Genomic DNA, 23803 nt, shown 5'->3' on the forward strand with positions numbered 1-23803 from the left:
ATCTCCCTAACAGTCTGTTCTGAATGATGCTAGCAAACATTATAACCTCATTGTTACTCTGTATGTTCCTGTTGCCAAAATACAAAGGTATTTTTCTAGTTTGAGTAAAAAATAAATTGTAGAAAACAAATTTAACTGCAATCTTTCAAGCATGTCATTCATCTCTCAGCATTCAAAACAATTCCCAGCAGGGTGATCTCACTAAGAACAATTCATTCTCCACTTCAGATACCAGTGTGTAATGCAAACAAACCTCTCTATGAAAGCAGAAGGCATAAAATCCATATGGAAAGTCTCGTAGTATCAATTATTGAGGCTGCAGCAGCATAAGAATTCAGCATTTATTGTAACAGAGAGAAAGTAGGGTAAAAGAATAAAGCATTTCCCTTTGGATTTCGCATCAAGACTTGTTTCCAATATAAAGAACGTTTAATCCAAAGTATTTATTATTTAGCTGGACCTTTTTGTAGCAGAGCAGAGATTATGGTGTGTTGAAGCTACCAATTAAACATTTACAAAAAACAATTATTTAAATATTTATGGAAGTGTGCCTTACTGCAAAAGGGTCTGCTTGTTCCCATGATATAGAAGCTCCCCATGAAGCAGGCCTCATTTTTTCAGGTAGAGATTCTGGTACAGCTAGCAGGATGAAACAGATGTCCACAACAGCCACCACTGTGGCCACCAGCACAACAAGATTATCTCCATAGTTGGCAGACAGGTATGCACCAATGGCAGGACTAGTTACCAGACTCGCAGCAAAGGTGGCAGATACCTGTGCACAAGCATAGTTCACAAAGTTATCAAATTGGTTACTCTGTCACTGCATGGTAATGAGCTAACTTGCTGATGAAAACACCAGAAGTGCAGCATTCAAATTCAAACCGATTTCATTCAAAAGTCATATATAGCTGGAAATATGGATTCAAGTTTCTCCACCCTCCTATACACAAAGATAGGATTTACAGTGAAAGATTGAAAATTGAATTTGGCTGAATCAAAAGAAAACAGCTCTTACACTGTTTAGTCCAAACGAAAGTCTTCCAATTATGAACCTGACAAGATACAATTGAAAAAGGTTGTCAGCATGTTTAAATGCTTGCCTAAATGAACTTAAGCCTCAGACCTCTGAGATGAATAGAGTAATAGATAATGCCTCTGTCAGCGTTTTGAATTATAAATACATATAGCTACAATTGTACTGGACAGCACAGCAAATTAAGAGATCATTAACTATGACAAGAAGTCCAGTAACAATTGTACCGCTTCATATTACGTTGTAAGAATACGCAGCTACTAACAAATCACTTGTATTCATGTGCAGAGGAACACACTGGAAAGTCTGAGGTGCTCTTTAATTTCACTACAGAAATCATTAGAAAGGGTTAGAAAAAGTTTTTTAAAAAATTACCACTTTTTTCCACACCAAAATAAAAATCCTCTGCATGACTATTCTGTAGAAGTAACAGCTCAAGCTAGAAGCTTAGTTTTACACCTACCTGGAAAAATCTTAAGAAAAAGAAGGCATAACAGATGAACCGACTAGAAAAAGACACAGACCTCACTGAAACAATTGCACCTCAGGATCCATTGCTTTTAGATTTTTAGGGGAAAAGTGTGTGTGTGTGGGGGGGGGGGGAACGACCCTAGAAAACCCCACACTGTTTCATTGTTTAAAGGCAGGTGAATGGATCCTCCCGCTGCACCTAAGGCCCTTTACAGGCAGGAGAAATAAAATGGAAGTTTCAGGCCTGGTAATCCTATTTTGTGCTCTGCTACAACACCACACACAAGCTTGATGCAAGAGAACTAAGTCCTTTATTTTCTTAACTGTTAAATTAACAACTGAGAATCATTCATTCCTAAGGTTTTTCCATTATTTTTAGATTACTCCTTAACAGCTCAAAGGACAACAGAATACAGTTAGTCAAGAAGAAAGTCCATGAAAAATTGTATAATGAAAACAAAAAGATGCAGGGATAAATAAAGTTGAAAGATTAAAGGCACCTACCAACGGGCCTCTGGTTACACAAAACCCAAACCAATATAAGTATTCACAAGAGAAAGCTAGGCAGGAATTATATTATTTTTGGAAGACCCAGTTTGTACAAACTAAACTATTTTCTTTGTACAAACTAAACTATTTTCTTCTCCCCTTGCAAAGTAAAAAAGGTCATGAATAAGTAAATTAGCAGAAAGGCTGCATTGTGTGTTTTTTCCCCCTTCCTCCTTATATATGGCTATAGAAGAGTCATTCTATATAGTTCTATTCTATAATAAAAATAAGTCATATATAAGCAAAAGTGCAGATCAAGGTGGGGGAGAGAAATGGCCAAACCAGCATCAAATAACTTGTATTGCTGTCAAAAACATTGCTTATTCTGACTGGAAAGCCTAAAACATGTTTTGCTAAATATGCCCTAGATGCAGGCAGATTAGTCAAACATCGATTCTGCTTTGCTATAAGCACAAAGCAGTCTATGCAGCAATAAAAAAATCTGAATTAGACCTCCCAAATTTTAACAGGATGCCTTGATCCATGGTTCATTCCTTTCTCTATCAGCCTTGTTACATGTATTGGGAAACAATCTGTGTATTAAAACACAAGTTCAGTACAAAGGTCACAATTTGACCTTTTTTCAAATTTAAGTTTAGCATATCTTACCAGTCCATAGGCTGTAATTCTTTCATGTTCTTGTGTTACATCAGCTACATAGGCAAATATTACAGAAAAGGTAACAGAAAAGATTCCAGATACTGAAATCATAGCGAAGTACCACCTAATGATTTAAAAGCAACAATTAGAAAATTTAAGCTGAGAAAGACCTCTACTTCTCTTACTAACCAAGCGAGTTTCTCTCTAGCCTATGAAAATAGTTTATCTAGAACTACTTAGAGCTCTATAGAAGATGAATAAAAAAAGTCCAGTATTGTGTAGGCTAGCTTAAATACTGGAAATTGTCGCTTTAATTTTTGATACTCCACTGTTCACTTTACATCAATGTGAAAGGAGAAGTGGCCTCTTAAGACATAACTATACATTTTACACTGTCAAAGCTGAAGCAAGTTGAAGTTGAGAGAAATCATCTTCGGACTCAGTTCAGAAGCTATTCTAGGGCCATTTATCAGCCACTTCAAACTATCATATATTAATGCTTCGGAAGCTGAACTCTGAATGCACTCAGCATACACAAAGTTCTTGTGTTGTCTTCTTAAGTTTCACAACCAAAGTAAATGAAACTGAAACTAAGTCAATTCCGGTCAGTTAAGACTTCAAAAGTTTGATAAAGTGTTAAATGTGGTCAAATACTAAGATTCATTCATCTTTTAAGAATACATTTATTACAGCATCTTATGAGTCCTCAGAGAAAGAGTCAGAGTTGAGCTTATAGCTACAAATTACACAGTGCTATCAAGCCACTTCAATTACTGCCGTCTATAAAAAATACTTTCAAGACAAATACTTCTAACAGCCCTTGAACGAAAAAGCTCCAGAATAACACAATCACATCTTAAAGTGCTTTTTCTCTTGTCTTATTGTCCCTCTCCCACCTCCCCAAACTACTACTCCCGTAATTGAATTTCCTGCTATACTGACAAGTTCCCTACTGCAATCTGTACCACTTACCATGGACTTATTCTCATTAATGGGATTGGGGCACAAGTGAAGAAAACTGTGAGAAGAAGAAAAGATTTTCTTCCCCATGCATCTGATAGAGCACCTATTAGTGGAGCACTGAGAAAGGACAAAAAACCCTGTGACAGAAGAAAACAAAATTAATGTCTTCATTTACATTTCCAAGCTTCACTTTAACTGCAGCATAAAGAAATAGAACACAAGAAAACTTGCAAAAAATTAATGTAAACTGCACGATTTCTTCCACAGCCTACTCTTCTCTGTGACTTAGATTTTTGTTTTAAATGTATTAATCCTGAATGGATTTAAAAAGGCAGGGGCGAGATAATTTTTCAACCTCAATTTGATTCAATCCAGAAAGCTTCTTTAAAATATCCAAAACCTACAGCCAAGTTGCACAAAGGACAACTTCTTAGCCTTACTTTAAGGCAGGCTTCTCAGGGGCCAAAACCAAACTCCCCTCTAACTTAGACAAGATTGTCCTAAGACAGGGTTTCAGATAACTTAACTGTTCTCTGAAACAAAACAGAAGAACTATGAAAACAGAATGATGTTTACTGCTTTATACTGCACTTTTATCACATACAGGACATTTGTACATTGCAACAACTATGAAGATCACTTGAGCTCAGAACCTGAGACAGCAATACACCATTCTACTGACATTCTGGTGGCAAAACACAGACCTACAGGTAGAGTGGCCATGGATAGTGTTTGAGAATCAAACACGAGATTTTTCAAGCTATGAAATATTATCTAGGTATCTCTAACTAGAGATCAAACAGTAAGTCCAATGAAACATGCAACGTATCTGCAAGTAGCACATTCTCTCCATTGCATTAACAATGAGATTACTACATTTAGTTAACAAAACATTTCATAAAGCCCTAGAATCTAGGGCTCATTTCTGTTCTGTACTACAGTGAAGAATTAAAGCAAGGCCCTTCACGGATCTGAGCTCTGCAAAACCTCCAGAGTTGAGAGAAAGCATTAGGAAAAATATAAGCTTTGTTTTGCTAAGAGAAAACCACAAAGTTAAGTTTCTCTTCTGGTTTGAGACATCCCCTAGATGCCTGCTGCATGGGGTTTCTGAAACACTGCCAGTCCACTACAAAAGATACCCAGCTAGCAATTCCTTGCTAAAGTTGTCTTCTTCTAGCTAAAACTGTTGCAACCTGTTACAGAATAGAGCTCAATTTCTTGGCTGCTGTAAATTAATACTTAGTGATAGATTACACTAAGTGCTTTGAAGTCTCTGTGTAAGATGGTTAGCAAGGATGACACTTCCTGAAGTTTTACCAGAGAAAATTTTTCCAAGCATTTTTTTTTCCTGGCAACAATCTAGCACAGCCCGTCTAAACACCAATGTATCATGAGTAAGCCATAAGTTATTGTAAGCATCTTGGCCACCTCAGAATGTTCAAAAAGCTCATAAAAGAGCAGAAAAAAACCTGCTGAAATATAAACAGCTTTTATGTCACGTATTGGACAAAATTATAATCGTTTGAGTACTCCATTTCTTATCTCAAAGACATCAACATGGCTGTATTAAAAAGCAGATACTACTGCCATTCTTAGAAAGATCCTTACCAAGATTACAATAATTAACTGCTACCTATTCCAATCAGAGGTATTAAACTTCTAAGAAATTTCATTTGTTTCATGATGCTACCATTTAACTGTAAATCTTGAATCGAGCCCAAGAACATGCAACCATGACAACAACAGAAATGGTCTGAGAGCTTATTACATTCTCAATGTCCAGAATATTCTTATGGATAATGAAGGAAAGACTAATTACAATACAGGAACAACTACAAAGAATATTTAGCTCAGTGTTTCTAAGCAATCTTACCTTAACACCTTGAATAAGACCATTCATTAAAAATGTATGATGAGAAAATGTTTCATGTAAGACCTGAAAAAAAATTTCAATCAGGAGAGACAGGAGAAAAAAAAAAAAATCAATTCAAGATTTAATTCAAGGTTTGATTTGTAAAACAGGATAGCTCAACTGCAACTTGTTAAAAAAGACATCTTGCCCCATGATTATATTATTCTTATATTTTTTATATATTTTTCTTTACAAAATATTGACAAGCTTTAATATCTATTTACCAGTACAAATGCTTCTGTGGGCACAGATGGGAAATGAATGGATATTTTCGTTTAGAATATTTTGCTCAGAAGGGGGATTAATGTAAGAAAAAAGTGTCCATGTCATACAAATCACAGACCTTTTGCAGTAGATAATTCCTTCATATGGTTGATTTGACCAATGTTACTAAGTAGGAGTGAAAATGAGGTTGAAGTAATTGTTAGTCTGTCAAATAAAAAACGAAACCAGAAAACTCCCCCACACACCCAGAAAAACCACATGCTATATATTCATGATTGCCTAAAAAGGTACTGTACCAACTGTTTCTGAATTGTGTGCATCCATAGGCTCCACCTCTTCCTCCCACCTCCACATTACATTTTAGTCTCCACTTAGGAGAATTATCACAACCTTAAATTGGACTTAGGAATGGGGAAGAGGAAGAAAAGTACGACAGCCAACTTACTGTTGTGAGCACAAATTGCAGATTTTCAGTGAACACAGAAACAGTTCTGATGAACAATTAAACACTTATGAATACTAGCAACAGTTCTGAGTGGTTAATACATTCTTCAAGTACTGCCATGAATTCATTTAAGGGGCTTTAAGAGTAACAGGCTTGCCCTTGAATTAAGGCTAATCTATAATAAAGAGGTTGTCCATAAAGGTAGAAGAGAGTTAAAAGGCCTTGCACGTGGTAATATGTCAATTTAAGAAAAGAGATATTGATATAATCAAAGTGCGTATAGACACACTTTTCAGAGATCAATGCTAGGTAAGTAATGCCTACATAAACTAGCATCTATTCAAGCTCTTAAAGGATGAGTTCACATTGGCTTGCTGCTTTATCTATGAATAGAAGCGGCAACATCTACAAAAATTATGTATGTGTATATTGAGAAATTCACTAGCTTTAAAAAAACACTTCAGTGTCACTGAGACACCAGGGTCATTTTTTCAGGAACGGGCAAGATTGTCAAACCATAGGTTTAAAAAAACACTGCTCAGATAATTCTGCTTATATACACCCCTTTTTCTTACAGATATTTCCATCTATTTAGATATTTAAAACAATTCTGCATCTGTTTGGCCATTGATCTTCTGATGCAAGTGGAAGAAGATAAAAACAAGCTACTAGACAAAACTGAGCAGCAGCAGGCAGCTGGCAGTTCAAAGGCTGGACCCAGCTCACAAGAAGGCTCTCCATGACCTCTAGTGCTGCTGGCTGATCAGTACACCAACCTAAGTTACGAGCATGTAATGAAGGAGAGGGGCGCAAATATCAAACCAGATCTGAAATAGTTTAAAACAAACACCACGTGTTCGGAAGAGCTGATTAAAAATAAAGACAAGCCACAAGCATACAGAAGCCATCTACACCTGTGTTAGGTTACACCATTATACTTAAGTTAGTGCTTTACATTTAACTTTTCAATCAAATGCAACAGCTTTGTAAGCATTCAGGACTGTGTAGAAAAAATACAACATTCAAAATACAGGAAGACATTCAAGACCACCACTTTTATTTCTGCAAGTATAAAATCCAAATACTTAAGTCAAAATAATAATTTTCCTTTAAGTTAAAAGCACTTTATAACATTCCAATTAATATTAATTTCAAGAATTACAATTTGAGCTGCATGTGACTGACAGTATGAATTTATAGGGAACTTTTTTAATTAGATACAACACTGAAGAAGACACCCGCCTAATGTAAAATATAATTTTACTACAGAGTTTTTGAAGACTAAGGAATAATTACTGTCAGAACATCATCCCTCTAAATTAGAGGTGCCAAGCTAGCACAACTTGAAGCTGAGCACTCTGGTTAAAAAAAAATAAATAAAATAACGAACACCTAACAAGCCTCCTCATACTTTCGCTCTGGCAAGACAGGACAGCAATCTAGTGAGACATCTACTTTATGGAAATCTGTTAACCATTTATATGCACTCTATTATGATTATACTTCGTGATCTTTTTAACATAGTCACTTTAAGAAGGTTACACAAACACCTTTTTAAGAGCAACATAGCTGATTTTACCTGGAGACTGGGGAAGGAAAATTTGAAATATCAAGGTCTCCTGTCCCCAAAACCATGCCAGTCATCTATTCAAAGTATTCTCAGATATCTGGTGAAAAACTGGGCTAACAGACTTTTGATAACTAAATTTATAGGCACATCTGATTTCAGCAAATAAGACCCATGTGTTCACATGAAAGGCTTCATATCCTATTACCAAACATTCAAATTATCTATTCATCTAGAACATACCTGCAATCCAGAACAGATGAAATACTTGTAAAATCTGTTTCTTCCATGAAAGCAGTTATATTTTACTTCAAGTTATATGCTGACAACAACAACCAGCCCATGCTGGAGTACAAACTTAATTATGGGAAGTGTAGATTCAATAGTTAAGATTGGCAGATGAACTGGACTACGAAGTCTTAAAAAAAAAAAAAAAAAAATCTACAGAGAGCCTTACATACATTCAGTTACTCTAAAAGGTGAACAGAAGTTACTTAAAATATAGTAATGTATTTCAGACTACTTCTAGTCTTCCAGTAGTCCAGATCTCAGCCTTAGAATGATACCATTCTACAGTGGTGAATGTTAAGAGACCAGTCCTGAATTTCAGAATTCAGCAGAAAGTGGAAAACAAATAAAAAATATTATTTCTAGTAAGTAACAATAACTTTTGTCATCACTTTAAGGCAGGCCAGTGATACTTACTGTTAGCATTGGAGTCGTCAGCAGTCCCCAGGCAAAGAATTCTAGAAATATGACCACCACCGCATGGTATACGCTTGGCCGACCAATACCTTGTTGCTAAAAAAGAAAAACATTTGCAGTGGCTGTACACATCTAGTTCATTACATGTGCAAAGATATCTTACAAACATATTTTGAGAACATAATCGGCTTTCAAGATGACCTACTACCAAGCCCTTGGGAACAATAAGCCAAACAAGGGTGGAGAAGAATTATTACAGAATGACTAAAGATCTCCAAGGAACTTCAGAAATATTGTTGCCCTCAATCCCTTGCTGATCGAAGAGAATTATTTCCCCATTCCTGACGTTGCCCTACCCTACTCTCCCCTCCAGCCTGTATTTAGGTTTCCTTCCCCTTGAGCAATTCCCAACCCTTTGCAGTAGTGCTACAAGCTTTGTAATTCTCCCTGCTACCTTCATAAGTTTCAAACCAGTGGCAATGAAACAGACCAATTTTGTAAAGACTATGTCACTATTATAACAAAAATATGACAACATGCATAATCAGAAGAGCACAGAATCTTGTATTTGAAACTGTCAAAGTATAAAACAGAACTGACAGCTTAGGCACCCTGTAAAGCTTTCTGTTGACCAATTATTTCTGTAGTTTGTGCCTGCAAACTACAGATCCAAGAGCTATTCTGCTAGTCAATATATAGCTCCCAGGAAGAATTAGCACAGAAACACTCATGCAGCTGTGAACACACAGCCATACAACACCCAAAGATTAGATCCTACTTGAGAGATCTGGGAGCATTTTCTCTAGACGAATGACAAAACCCTTGGGTAAAGCAGAGTAGTTGCTTGCTTTCATTTCTGTGTCTATCTCTAACCATAGTAACTGTTCTACTGAGTTCTAAACTTACTTTTCCCTTTACATTAATATCTGCCCCGTAGAAAGTTGATTTTTCAGGGTTTCTAGTTAATCCAAAGCCATTCCTCTCCCGAGAGATCAGTAATTGTTAGAAAGGAATAGTAGCGTTCTCATCTGGTACTCCCATGAAAATCTAAAGTTTATCCAATAGATGAAAGGATGCTTCTCTTGCAAATTGCACAATCTAACAATGCTGGATGCAGTTCAACAGACATCATCTAGTGACACATATCAGCCAGATTATCTCATCTGGGCAGCTGGAGAACAAGAACATGAACCTCAGGATCTCCCACTAAACCTGAAAAAGTCAGTGTGCCTACTACAAAGGCAGAGCACAATCACGCACTTACTGTTTTTCCTGTCCAGTACCTTTCGTCTTGATTAGTAGGAATGACAGGATTAAAATGAATTTTGTTAAAAGTGCTTTCAAGTCTGCTGCCTATACTAAAAATTTTTTAAAGAAATCCCTACCGCCAAGACAGCCTAAATGCCTACTTCTCTAATAATTTTAAACTTACCAGATTTCAAAGTCTGTAGTAGCAAACTAAAACTAACACATGATACTTTTTCCAACTAATAAGAATTTTATATCATAGCTTGCTTAGAAGCTACAATTTTAAGGAAAATAGCTCTCTCTCCAGGAAAATAATATGATGATATCCTAGATCAAAGATTATCGCTGAGACACTGATAACTTTCAAGCATTAACATTTCTTCTGCATGTTACCATGCAGTTTTTAATCTCGAAATATCCAAGTTTCCAAAGATTACGTACAAGATTTTACTCATATAAGAAGTCTACAAGTACTACTGGATAATCAATCAGGGTAAGCTTTTTAAGAATATATTTTTTGTCAAGATGTCTGTCAGTTTAAGACAGATTATGCTTCAGTCTGAAGAACCCTTCCCACCACGTTCCCCTCAGAAAAAGGCAAACTTTACAGTAGACAGCAGTAAAGGACTCCCCAGCCTTCTCCCCCACCTCTATTCTGCTTCCCGCTGTTCTACACTCTCCCCCACCCTACATTACTAAGTGCAATGCTGGACCATAAACAACGGTGTTTTGCATTCTGCAAACACTTCCAATGCCACTAAATATATTATGGGGTTTTTTTGTTTTTAAGCACCAGACTTACAGTATAACAAAACCAAAAGTTTTTATTACATGGTGACTTCATCTGAGACTTAGATGGTTGACCAGAAAGATGTACACCCATATTTAAAAATATTCGCCTGTTCTTCAGCAGTCACATAAGTCCTTTTGTGAAAGAAATGCCATCTTGTTGTATTGATCCTAAATGAATATTCCTTGGAGATGAAAAGAAATTTTTGGCAGTGTCATCTTTTGGCAGTGTCGTGCAACTTCTAGATAGTTGTACTGAACTATAAAAAAACCCAAATATCTCTATACCCTTTTGAAATCAAGAGATAACCTGGAAAAGTAGAATTTAAATCCTGAAAGGAATATGTGCCTGTCAAAACAAAGCCATGCATTCCAGTTCACACATGCAAATAGTTTGATTTGAGACATATCAATATCAGCGAACTGCATAGACTGTAACTGATGATCTTCAGTTTTCTTTATAGAGCCCTGGCCATCTAGACTACCTGAAGAACACTCATACTAGTAACTACATGAAAACAGGAAAATTCACTGACTTTATCCAGCAGACTGATGCAGATACTTATCTCTAGATGTCTATCTTTCCTGTAGGCCCTAAGAACTCCCATCACAAGTTTAGGGTTTTTTTAATCAGTGTCAAGATATTTGAAAGGAAAAAAGTTTACAACTGAACAGATACACAACCAAAACTGTTAATTAAAAACAGACAAAAATCTCTCTGCTGGGTTCAAAAACAAAGGGCTTCAGAAGGAGTTTCCCCAAAAGTGCTTCTCTTGATATGGCCTTTTAAGAAGAACCTACCCCAAAAGAAGTGTTTCTAGGGGGTCAATTTCTGTACTGAGAAAATATTTTGCAACAGAAGACAACTGTATGCAAATTCTGTAAAGAGAGAACTTGAGACCTATACATGCAAAGTGGGCAACAATTTGAAGCACAAAGAGCTTTAGGATTCTTGAACTAGAAAATATAGGGACAAAATAAATCTTTTTAAACAAAGAAATATAAATAGAAGTAGCAGGGATCTGGGCAATTTACAAATTGCTTTCCTTTCCTCCCTACACCCACCCTTAGTTTTTAAAACTTTCCTGGAGCCATCCAATTTCTAACATGCTAATGCTTTAAAATTTGTTACGGGATTACTCTCCATCCGTGCGGATTTTCATACAACTGGCTAGCGTGTGGGCTGAGAAATTTATGTATGAACATTATGGTCACTTTCAAATGCAGCTGTTGGTCAAACTATTACACTTGCATAATCAATAACAAGCAAAACATTACACAATCTCAAATGCTTAACAGTAAAAGTTTAGACCATCACTTTGAATCAAGTGCCAGATGTCACAAAAGTTCTAACAAAATATCTATTATTTTTCCAATTTTACAATGTTGCTACTCCTTCTAAGCTTCCCCCCACTCCCCCCGCAATTCCAAAAAAATTGGATAGAAACCCACAAGTTAATTTGAGGACAACAGTGAAAACCACCGGGATGTAAGAAATTTAAATTAGAACACAGCTGTTCAACATGAACAAATCCATGAGAAGATATCAAGATTATAAATCCAGCTGGTGAGGAACTGCTCACAGACAAGACAAACGAATTTGCTATGTTGCAGCAGTAAGAATACCTTCTCTTAGTCATTCTAAAGGAAAACAAGTACAGCTCACCCTAAAATATTCCACACCAAGATAAGTTTTTATAGCTAGCTTTACTCTAAATCTTCAGAGCAAAGCTCAAATTTATAGTATTTGTATATTCATGTAACGTTTTAGGTCAACTATTTACCTACTAAATCAAACTTGTACTTTAGTTACACTCATTGCTCAAATTGGCTGCAAAAGCACTCTAACACCAAATTTCAAACATTTAACTACTGCTTTGCATCTAAATAATGTGCTTATTCCAGAACAAAACCACTTCTCACTTTTTGAATGCTGAAGCCCTCCAAAGTTCCTTTTCGAACTTCTCAATAGTTGTATGAGGATGAGGGCTAGGCAGATTAAGAAAAAGACGCACTTTAATTGGATGACTGCACCATACTTTCCTCCCCCTCCATGAGGGCAGTGCAGCAGGTCACCCAGGGAGGCTGTGTCAGGCTCCATCTTTGGAGGTTTTCAAGCTCCAGATAGAAAAAACTCTGAGCAACCTGGTCTGGCCTCAGAGCTGACCCTGCTGTGAGCCAGAGGGTGGACTAGAGACCTCCTGAGGAACCTTCCAGCCTGAATTACCCTGTTCTCTCTCAGGAAGCTAACAATCAAATTCAAGCTGCACTTCTGAACTGACAATGTTCTCCCCCCAACCCCAAAATTCTTTCCCAAATAAGATATCTCAGTGTGGAACAGATTTTGCAAAGTGTGTTCAGTCTTTCCGTAGCACTGTAAACCAACACTTAAAGTAACAATACTCTTCACAGTAATGCATTTTAAAAAGTCTGTAGAAATATTCTCCCCCTACAAAAATTATCTGCTACAAGTAAAACTTTTAACACGGCCACCTGTACTATACTCTAATGTCAACTGTTATATTTTCAAGAAACCAAACAACTGAACTAACAGAATCAGTAAAATTCTTTTCAGAAGCATATTCTCCTGTGTGAATCATTTTGATCTTGAAGGTGATACCAAATTACCAAGTTCCATTTTCACATACATCCCCACTATTACTTCCTCAGTCTCCCTCACCTCTCTCCCTCCTCCCCCGCAAGAACTTCAACGGTTTCAAGACCAATGATAAAAAGCAAACAGGTTCTGGTACATTTCACTGCATCACTGATTCATTGTTCTTTTTTATTCTGGCACAAACATTATGGTACCACTTTATTTTAGTTTTTATTATATTTGTAGTTACAAATGCTCTTTTCTCTGCATGTATTACCCAGTTAGCTCTGTAGGGCAGATTACCTGTTTATCTTGCTCTCTCCCTCTTCCTAGATTCTAGCATCTAGCTTTCAAACAAGACTACTTAGAAACCACCTTAATTATACCCTCATCCCTACAAAAGTCTCTTGATCTTCTCTGCATTTGTTAGAACTGGCAAAAATTCACTCAAGTGCAAATAGCACCCTGCAGACCTAAGTTGCCTTTGTCACATGAAGTAATCATCAAGTGACAGTGTGCACAGACTAAGTCTAACACAGTCACCTTGCACACAGTGTGAGAATACACTCAGAACAAGTGAAAGTACTTTCCAATCACAGTGCAGCTTTTAACATTTTAGAAATGCCATATGAGCTGGAATATATATCATGACTAATTCAGTATATGCATTGTTCAAACTTGTGTTTCCATCACCAAAAGAAATACTTTAAGTAAATTTGTATCTGGACATGCTTAAGATTGCGATGCATTTTCTCAAGAGAAAACGATAACCATATTCCAGAGCTCTAAAATATCAGAACCACAACTCCTTTGAAATGGAAAAATCCATGCAGATTTTGTAAAGGGAAATCATGCTTTAAAAGCTTTCTGGAGTTCTCTGAAAGAACAAATCATATGTATAGATAAGGCAGATCAAGTTAATAGGCTTTCTGAAAATTCAAGTAAACTACTCAAGGTCCCTCACCAAAGGCTCTTAAAGAAAACAGAACAAAGCAAAGCCCTTGCAGGGATTAAAAAACCCAGTTAAGAGAAAAGAAACAAGGCAAGTTTAAGAAAAAAGTTTTACAGCAGAGAATTTATATTAAATGGGTCCCAACACTCTGCTCTAGGATCTATGTTGTTCAATATATTCATAGATGAGCTGTAAAAGTGTGAACAGCAATGTGGCACAGTTGATTGACGATATAATGCAATTCAGGGTAGAAAAGGTAAAGGGCAATTGTGAAAAACAGCCAAAGTTGACGGAGTCAGTGACAGGGAAATTAATGTAGATAACTTTAATGTATGCAAAGATGAAGAAACAATTTTAGCCTCACATACTGAATGATTACCGTTCCAGAATGCTATCCCAGATCATCCTGGACCATGGAAAACACCACTTCCAATATTCCAGAAGTCATTAAAGTATATTTAATGATATGCATTAACAGGAAAAAACATTATATTATTGCATAAGCATGTGATGTGCCTGCGTGATTGTTCTTACTGTCTGCTTTTGGAGCTTTTACCCATTTTTGTTTGTAAGGATCTTTCCTCTTATCCCATGACTGCTTATTCTGTTCAGAGCCTGAAACAATGCACGTTGTTGAATAGTATATTTTATGGAAGCACAAGTGGAAGAGGTCCACAGAAAGACAAAGGCAGCTGTTAAAGGTATGGAGGAATCATGAAGTCGGATTGTCCAAGCTGCAATAGAAACATCTGAGCAAAGATGTAGTTGCAATTTATTAAACTGAGAGCAACATGAAGAGGATGAAGAGAAGTCAATTGTCATTGCCTTCTGATACCGAAATACGGGGAATTAAGCAAAACTATGAGACATTAGGTTTAACAAAGTGAGGCAGCATTTCACAGTTTACCCTCAAAGCATAAAATGTCTTGCCATGTCCTTTTGGGGGACACTGGGAACACATTTGCATTTAAATGTACACTAGACAAGCTTAGGTAACAGAAAACCTCTGAGGACTGGTAAACATTAAAACACTATATCTGGTTCAGTCTGAGCCAAGAGCTGTTAGGGACAGGAAGAGTATCCAAGAGAACGATCACTATGTGCATGCCACATTGCAAAAGCTCTGCTTTAGATGCTACCGTATTGTCAAAATAAGATACTCCTAGAAATAATACACAAACATCATTCTACACTATACAAAACTGCAAGCTGATTTATCCAGTGCTGAACTTTAAATAGCTGTGCTACAAGAATACAGACACACATAAGGCATGGAGAATTTTCTCTCAAAAGCATAGGTTCTGGTTCAAAAGCAGGCATACTTAGATCTATCTCACATGTTTCTCCATGGGACAGCTAAGTAGCCACTGGGCAATGAGTTAAGTTTGGAACTTCAGTACTGAAGAATCAACTCTCAGTTACAGGGTCAAGTTTTTACTGCTCTAGTCTAGCATACTTCTCTCGCGACTCAAAACGTTCCAGACTGTCAGAGCCTAGAGGATTAGCAACAGAAAACTCAGAACAGCAAAAATGACCTCTCAATATGAATACAAACAAGAATGATTTGTATTTAAGACAGCAACTGTTTATTCCTTGCAACAGTTCAGAGTCCAGAAGTAGTGTTATTTTAATTTAACATGGTGTGAAAATTCAGAATGGCATTAACAACCTTGAGAAGACAGAACAGTTTATCTCTGATTATTCGAATTTAACAATCTACAGCAGATTTAACATGAAAAATAACTTTTGTAGGACAAAAATGTGCTCCACAAGGAGCTAGACAACCAACCTGCCAATTTGACTCACCTGTTTACTACTAGCAAGTCTCCTTAAATTCTACATGCAAGAAAATTAAGAAGCCAGCTCACTGGACGGAAAGGCATATCAGTAAAGTTTCCTAACCCTGAAACAGTGCTTCAATCTCATGATGCTATTTTTTTAATGAAATATTAGAAAAACTTTAGCACTAAGAATAAAAATCTGCAATTCTTTGGGTATGCACTAAATGCATATTACATTGTAAAGTATGCACTAAATGCATATTACATTGTAAAGCAGAGTTTAATGAATAATGACCAGTAAAATTTCATTGAACATGTACAGTTTTAAACTTTAGAAAGTTTTCATTTTGTTGCCAAACATTTCATTTTGTTGACTAAACAGAGGTCTTGCTCTCCACAATAGCTGTGTCGTTTTATAGTGTCCGAGAACAGAGACTGAAGTATGACTGATTTACAGCATACATACATCATACAGCAGCACGGTACTGATAGTCTTTATAAAAATTAAGTACATGACACAAAGTTTAAAATACTCATACCAAATTTTATACTATCAGTGTTCAAAATCTAGGTGGAACAACATTACATAACCAGTAACACAATGTCCATGGCATCATTTACTTCAACTTTTGAAGCTCACTGAAATCAGAGTAATTCATCCAAGGGAAACTGATTTAATTCCAATGGAATTTACTTAAACACACTTTTTCCCTTATTACTTTTGAGCCAATAACTGACTTCTGTAAAAAGTCACTTGTGCAGCATTTATTCTTTAGTTCTTCCACTCAAGCCAATGCCAGAGAAGAGTTCAACAGGGAGAAGTTAGTTACAGAAAAATTGAAACAGAAACCTGTTCTTCTTAAGCTGGAGGTGGGGTGAACAGAAAGCCTTGTGCAACCGGACAGACAACTTCATGATTACTTTTTCACTTTGTCACATTAAATTAGCTTAATTCTTCTGTCCTACATAAGATATCTTTTACAGACCAAAGTAGATCACCAAAATTCCACTTCTGTAATTTCTTCATCAGTAGCCCAAAGGTTTCCACTTTCAAATGCCAGAGCTGCACTCCTACGGGTTTCAGAGATCTCTACATTCATATCTAAAGCCATGACCTGGCCCTTAATATTTCAGAATGAATACGCTCATTCAAAGCCTTAGCAGAGAGTGTTGTAACACTATGACAACCACGTGAGTATCACAGGGAGATATATGAACTGCAGTAACAAAATAGGAAAAAGGTCATTTAGTCAGGAATTATAAAGCAGGCCCTAAACTGATGCAAGTATAATTTTATTACAGCTATACCAATGTGCAGAAGATAAGGCTAGAGCCTGATATCTTCCTGTCTTGTAGGAGATGCATTAGAGGAACACAAACTCCCTTAAGGGCACAAGTGTGCGTTTGGGGGGTTGAGGGTGGGGGAAATCAAGCAAAACCTGAGATCATTTTATAAGTTAATAATATATATCATTTAGTAGCTAAATTTGCAAACTGGTAAAACAGCATATTTGGGGACTCAGAAGTATTATTTTAATCCTTTTTTCAATTTTAACAAACATTCAGCCCATTAGTATGAAAAACATTAGCACCTTTGTTAGATATGACTATTTTCCATTTAGTTTTAATCCTCTTCAAAGTTACAGAAAGGTAAATGAAAGTATTTTAACTTGTTTCCTTTCTTTTCCTAGCTCCTGTTCATATTTTACTAAAGTTATGCATTTTCTTTCCATATATTGACATCCTCTTCTATTTCTTCTATGTCATCCATGCTGATAAAACTCAAACTGAAAGTAGTACTGAAAGTTTACATTTCATAACTAATAAGTAAATGGGCCCCTACTAGAGTTATTTCCCCGTTCTGACTTAAAAGAGGCATGACTGCATCACATACATCTGGAGTTTTAAACAGGAGTTGCTGTACAAGATCCTAGAAGAGCAAATATATCATTCATCAAATGTCAGCTGAAGTTCTTGAATGAGTCCAACCTGCTTTTTAGAAGGCATAACTATTTCTAAAAAAAAAAAAACACCTGAAAGACTCAAACACAGAAGTGATATACAAACACTCCAAATTGACCATGTGGTCAACATTACAATGTTACAGGAAGCATGAAGCAGTGGCTTCAAAACTAACAGACACAAAGGTATTTTCATGTGACTGATGAATACCACATAAGGGTATTTTTTACATCACTCATCGGAAGTATTTTAACACCTCCATCAGATAACCTTGGATGAGTAAGGGATGAAGAACCTAATGATATCAAACAGATCATTTCAAGCATTTTAAAAAAAAATCTCCAGTCTCAATATCACAATAATGCAATAACATTAATGTTCTGCTAAATATATGACAAGTTTGCTCACTTCACATTAACATAAAACAGTAAACCATCTTCTCTCTCCAATACCAGAGATGTTCATATGTGGAGCATGGGAGGACAGTGGAAACAACATGTGTAACACAGGTCAGCCATCTGACAAAACTTAAGGATGTTAAAAACTTTCAGCATAAATGATACTTTCAGCACATCTAATTTTATGACTAAATAAGTACTAAATACATTACTCAGGAACACCTGAACATGAAAGTAGTCTAAATATATATATACACACATACACTTATATGTTAAGAGCTATTAAGTCACATTTCAAATAAAGTCTAAGTCCCTTTTGTAAAGTTGGAGTCACTTATCACAGAGAGTGAAATGAGTTATTGTCTTTGCCCAGTTTTGTATTTGGGCCCGTTTAAAAGCTATCAATGACATAATCATCTATTTTGTTACCTTATACATGTCCCTAAATTCCTCTGTTCTCATCCTGTGCCCTGGGCTCACCCTCTACAAGCCAGAACAGGTTATATCTTCTCAGCCAGGCCCGCCCTGCCTGAAATAAGTCACCTGTCCCCAACTACAAAAAGCTCAGATGATGTGATCTCACGTTTGTGTTTAAGTTAGCCTATGGGCATGGATGCACAAAGGGAAAGCTTAAGCCATCTGAAATGCACTTCTGCTGAAAGTTACTTACGCACCACTTACAGACACTTCTGAAAGTAATCTTTCCTGCACACGGTTTCAAGTGTGCACAAGGACCATTCCTCTCAGTCCAGCTCCTTTTAAGTTAGTCGCACAAAGAAGTTTTAACGTAATGGGAAAGGACTGAACCAAAAGAGCAAGTTACTAAAACTGCACGGTAATTCTACAGCTTCTGCTCACCAGGACGCACCCACCACCAGCGCTTCCCACAACGCCAGCGAAGAGAGCCCAAGCTCTGCGTTGAGGCACCTCTATTCTTTTCCAACTACTCATTTACTCCCCGACCAATGCCCGTCCGCGCCGGCGCCAACGGCGGCAGCAACCGGCGCGCGCTCGTCCCCTCGGCCGTTAACGGCCCCCGCGCGCGCGCGGCGACGGGGGGCGACGCCGGCCGCAGCGCCGCATCCGCCAACTCGCGCAAAGTTTCCGCGGGCAGCGGGCGCCTCCTCGGCGGAGCAGCGTCCCGCGCGGCTCGCCCAGAGGGCGGCTCGGCCACCCGGCACCAGCGGGTCCGGCATCAGCGCTGCCCCGCCGCCGGCGGGCCCCTCTCCTCCTCCTCCGCCGCCCGGGCAACCGCGGCGGCCGCCCCCGACTCACCGCGCCGCCGCCGCCCGCCTTCAGGCCGACCCTCTTCACCAGCATGATGCAGCCGCCCCGCCAGGCGCCGCCGCCTCCCCTCGGCGCCGCCGCCGCCTCCTCCTCCTCCTCCTCCTCTCCCGCCCGGGCCGAGGCTGGCGGCGGCTCCGGCTCGGGGCTCATTTCGCTCCCACCATCGTCGCGGAGAGCCCGGGCCGGCGGAGCAGAGGCTGCGGAGCGGGCTGGGGGAGGCCTCCCGCCCGCGCCCGCATCGGCCGCCTCCGCCGCGCGCGTGGGCGGGGCTCCGCCGGCCGCCGGGCTCACGTGACCGCCCCCTGTCCCGCCCCGCCCGCTCTCCCTGCACCTCGACGGAACTACGCCACGCCGCAGCCCCGGACCGGGCCGGAAGCCGAGCGCCGCGCGCGGAGCCCGCCCGAGGGTAGGAAGGGGGCGCGGCGGCGCTGGAGCGCAAATGGAGGCGCGCAGCGTGGGCGGGCGGAGTTTCGGCGCTGGCCCCGCCCCCGGCCCTGCTCGCGCGGGACGGTTAACGGCTGCGGGCCGAGGCCTCGCGCTGCGGCCCAGGTGCCGTTACCTGTCGCGCAGGTCCCGGGAGAGTCACGCTCGGTGAAGGCTGTTCCCCTCTGACGAGGGAAATAAGAGTCTATCCAAACCCAGGGTCACCTGCTGTGGTGTTAGCTTCGGTAAACCGTGCTGGATCCCGGCGGGCGCTTCGTCACCGCGAGGGTGTAATAGGGAGCTCCGTTTCCTCTCGCTTGGGGATTATAAGACCTTTCAGCTATTATGCGAAGTATTTAGATGCTTCGTACTTCTCAGGCCATCCCATGCATACAAACGGATGAAAACTCAGTGCAGCATGTGAACGGTCAGTCAGGAATAACGTGCTGAGCAGAGCGCCCGAGTGTCTGCGCGTGGCCGGCGGGGAGAGGCCTTCAGCCGGCACCTGCTTAGTTATTCACAGCTAAGTACAAAAGTATTTACCGAATCAGATTTTTCTGGTTTGCTGGAATAATGAGTTTTAAAGGCCTTTTTGTGTTCTGTATCTGTTTTGTGAGTGTATAACAAGATATATACTTGCTAAGTGTAGCATGGTGTGCAAATTTATCTTCTACAATATGCTACAGTTCAACAGGCATTCTCTTCTAGCAAAGTTGCACGTGTTGATTTGAAAAATTGTATTTCTCTTTTTTTATGTGACCTTTCTTAAAGCTCTGTGTTTGTTCAATCTAGACATCAGCGTTTTAAGAGGAACACTGGATACCATGAATTAAATAGATGTGCAAAACTCAATCCTTTACTGGGTAGAGATTAGTAAACCAGCATATATTGTTTAAAATGAGTTTTCACAGCCTGCCCAAGCCAATTTCTGTGTAGAGTTTCATGCTTTCCTTCCACTTTCTTATTCGTATAGCCTACAGACTTTTAGAAAACATTTCATTTCTTTAAGAGTAGGCAGCGCTATGAAGTATAGGTAATATCTTGGGTCCTTTGAGGTCCCGACAATGTTTCTGTTGACCTGAAGACAGGGATTTCATTCCTTACAGTTTTTTTTTTTAACAGACTGCAAAATACTTAAAATTTTTGGCATTCAAACAGCTTCCTTAGCTAGCAAGGTATGAATTTATAAGTCTAATACGTCAGCTTTTGTAAACTGATCACAGGTTTCAATCTACTGCATCAGATTCATATAAGAATTGCTTGAAGTCATCATTGTATTTTGAGAGTTTCAGCATTAAAGTAATCTTCGTTACGTACTTAATCCAATTTGGGTCCAAATCAATAGAAAGTCTTCCATCACCTTTGATGGCTATTTATTCAGACCCAATAAAGACAGCTACTAGTAATTTCATATCATAATGTTATGGCCTTCTCTGATACAGAATTTAAAGTTGGAAGGTTTTCTCCCAGAAGATTTTTGCATTTGCCTTATTTCCTTGTCTGTTTCCTATACAGTGGTCTTGCTTGCTTGAGCTTTCTACATGAAATCTTGTTTCATTGAAGGAGATTAGAATTTTATCATTGATTTAAACATACTAGAGCTTTATCCTTTGGTATAGCACAAGTTAAGTACATACTATTCATCTTCTTTAAATTAGGGTCAAATTATTCAGCAGCTTGTAGAATCAAGATCCGTCTGTTTATATAAGAACATAAAGTACCCATAAGGCTTGTCACTGGAATATCACAGAATTGCAGGATGGTTGAGGTTGGAAGGGACCCCTGGAGATCATCTAGTCCAACCCCCCTGCTCAGGCAGGGTCACCTACACCTGGGCACCTACATCTGGGCACATTGCCCAGGATTGTGTCCAGGCAGCTTTTGAATATCTCCACGGATGGAGGCCCCACAACCTCTCTGGGTAACCTGTTCCAGTGCTCAGTCACCCTCACAGTAAAAAAGCTTTTCCTCATGTTCAAATGGAAGTTCCTGTGCTTCAATTTGTGCCTGTTACCTCATGTCCTATTGCTGGACACCACTGAAAGGAGTCTGGCCCGAGATACCGTACGATAAACTTAGAGCTACACAACAATGAATTCTGCAGTGGCCTTCCCAAATTGTCCTGCTGTTTGTTCATTAAGGCATGCAAAGTTTTCCAGGAAGTTCTGTGAAGGATATATAAAGTTAATGTTTTGTTTACAGTAGAAGAGATTTGCTAAGGACGTTTGCAGTTTAGTCAAAAAGTCTGTTCATTCCACGAGCAAGCTCCTTTCATGAAAAACAGTTTGTCTTCAACTTATGTATGCTTAAGTCTGGATTTATTAGCTGTATCATAATAGAGTGAAATGTGAGGTGAAAATTGGTCTTTTTTTGTTAGTTCAACATATCAGTCCCATTTTTTTGTTGTCTGTCATCTTGAGCAAAGTATATAATATTTGTTAGGAACTGGTTAAACAAATAGTTGAAAACAAAAAGGAGTAAGTGGTCAGTTTATGAAGAGAGGTTACCTGTAGAGTTCCCCTAGATTCTGTGCTCCATGCAGTTTGGAATATTCTTAAGCAATATTCTTAAGTGATCTGGAGTAGAGGATTAATAATGAAGAGATTAATTTTATTACAGAATGCTGTTCTGTGTGATCAGAACAATAAGCAGTAGTAGAAGAATATCATGAACTTGTATGAATGGGAAAATGTCAGCTGAAATTAACTGTTGATGGATGAAGATCATTCATCTAGGGGAAAGGAATTCTAATTAGCCATTGGGTATGTAGATCTCTGAATTAGCTATTCCTACTTAGGAAAGAGATGTTAGAAACCTTCTAGGTACTTTTCTGAATGCTCATCAGTGTTCGAAAAGGAATATAGAATTTTAGGAAATATTAGGAAACAGGTAGATGAGAAAAAAATCGAAAACGTTATTATGTCAACATACCAAGAATCCGAATTCTCTGTGCTGTAAAATCCTCAAAAAATAATAAAACTGAAATAAATATAGAACACTGAGACAAGGATGAGCAGAGTCATGGAATGGCTTCAGTATGTGGAAGATGACTGAGGGGAGAGAAGAATACAACAGAGGTCTATAAAATTGTGACTGATGTGGAGAAAGTGACTAAGTTACTGTTACTTGCTGCTTGCTTGTTATGCAGAAGTGCATGCACTAAATAAAATGATCAGGTAACAAGTTTAAAACAACAGAAGCAAGTATTTTTTCAGGCAAAGTGCCATTAAATTCTGGAACTCATTTCCACCGGATCTTTTGGTTCAAAAGCATAAGTGGTTTAAAAGGCAGTTACACAAATTCATGGAAGAAAACTCCATTAAGGGCTATTAAGCAACAGAAAATGTGGAGGATTATCTGGAGGAAAACGGACATGTGAGCAATCCAGCCCTAATGCTAATAGCAAGAGTGTGAAAGTAGGTTTTGCCGCCTACCGGTAAGGTTACTAGAGGGCATGCAATGTGGTGAGAAACTCCCCTTGGAACGAGAAAAACAACTCCCAGATGTTCAGTAAGGAACTTACGGGCTTAGGGGAGTTTCTTTGCCTCCTCATGGACAGTACATGCTATCCAATCATATACTGTTTAGATGCACGTGCAAAATGAACATGTACCAATCACTGTATAGTTTGATTCACGGGATCATGGTTAAGGCATATAAAAGATGCTATTCGGGCTTAACAAAGTGTCAGCATTTAATCATATTGATTGGTGTGCTGTCCGTTTATCTCCCGCAAGAAAATCCCTAAGCTGCGGGTTGCTAGAAGCTGGGTGAGTTTATTGGAAGAAGGACCACTCTGCTGTTGCTCATTTTTTCCACTCTGTCTGCAAGTATCCACTAATATTTCAGAGGCAGGATACTGGGATAGGTGGAAATTTGGTATTCTGTTCTTAT

At 38.7% G+C, this 23803-nt stretch overlaps 1 protein-coding gene across 1 annotated transcript in view; it reads right to left on the reverse strand.

Annotated features, from left to right (window-relative positions):
* Positions 1-19940, reverse strand: part of LOC135324399 (hippocampus abundant transcript-like protein 1) — a 31988-nt gene extending 12048 nt beyond the window's left edge. The window contains exons 1-6 of the mRNA XM_064500521.1: positions 19475-19940; positions 8474-8569; positions 5493-5555; positions 3629-3756; positions 2666-2780; positions 557-775 (exon numbers count right to left, since the gene is read on the reverse strand). Coding sequence (XP_064356591.1) covers positions 557-775; positions 2666-2780; positions 3629-3756; positions 5493-5555; positions 8474-8569; positions 19475-19636 — 783 coding nt within the window. The 5' untranslated portion in view covers positions 19637-19940. The remainder of the gene's footprint in view (positions 1-556; positions 776-2665; positions 2781-3628; positions 3757-5492; positions 5556-8473; positions 8570-19474) is intronic.
* Positions 19941-23803: the final 3863 nt, after the last annotated feature.

This window comes from Dromaius novaehollandiae, chromosome W (genome assembly GCF_036370855.1).
Source record: "Dromaius novaehollandiae isolate bDroNov1 chromosome W, bDroNov1.hap1, whole genome shotgun sequence".
Taxonomy (NCBI): domain Eukaryota; kingdom Metazoa; phylum Chordata; class Aves; order Casuariiformes; family Dromaiidae; genus Dromaius; species Dromaius novaehollandiae.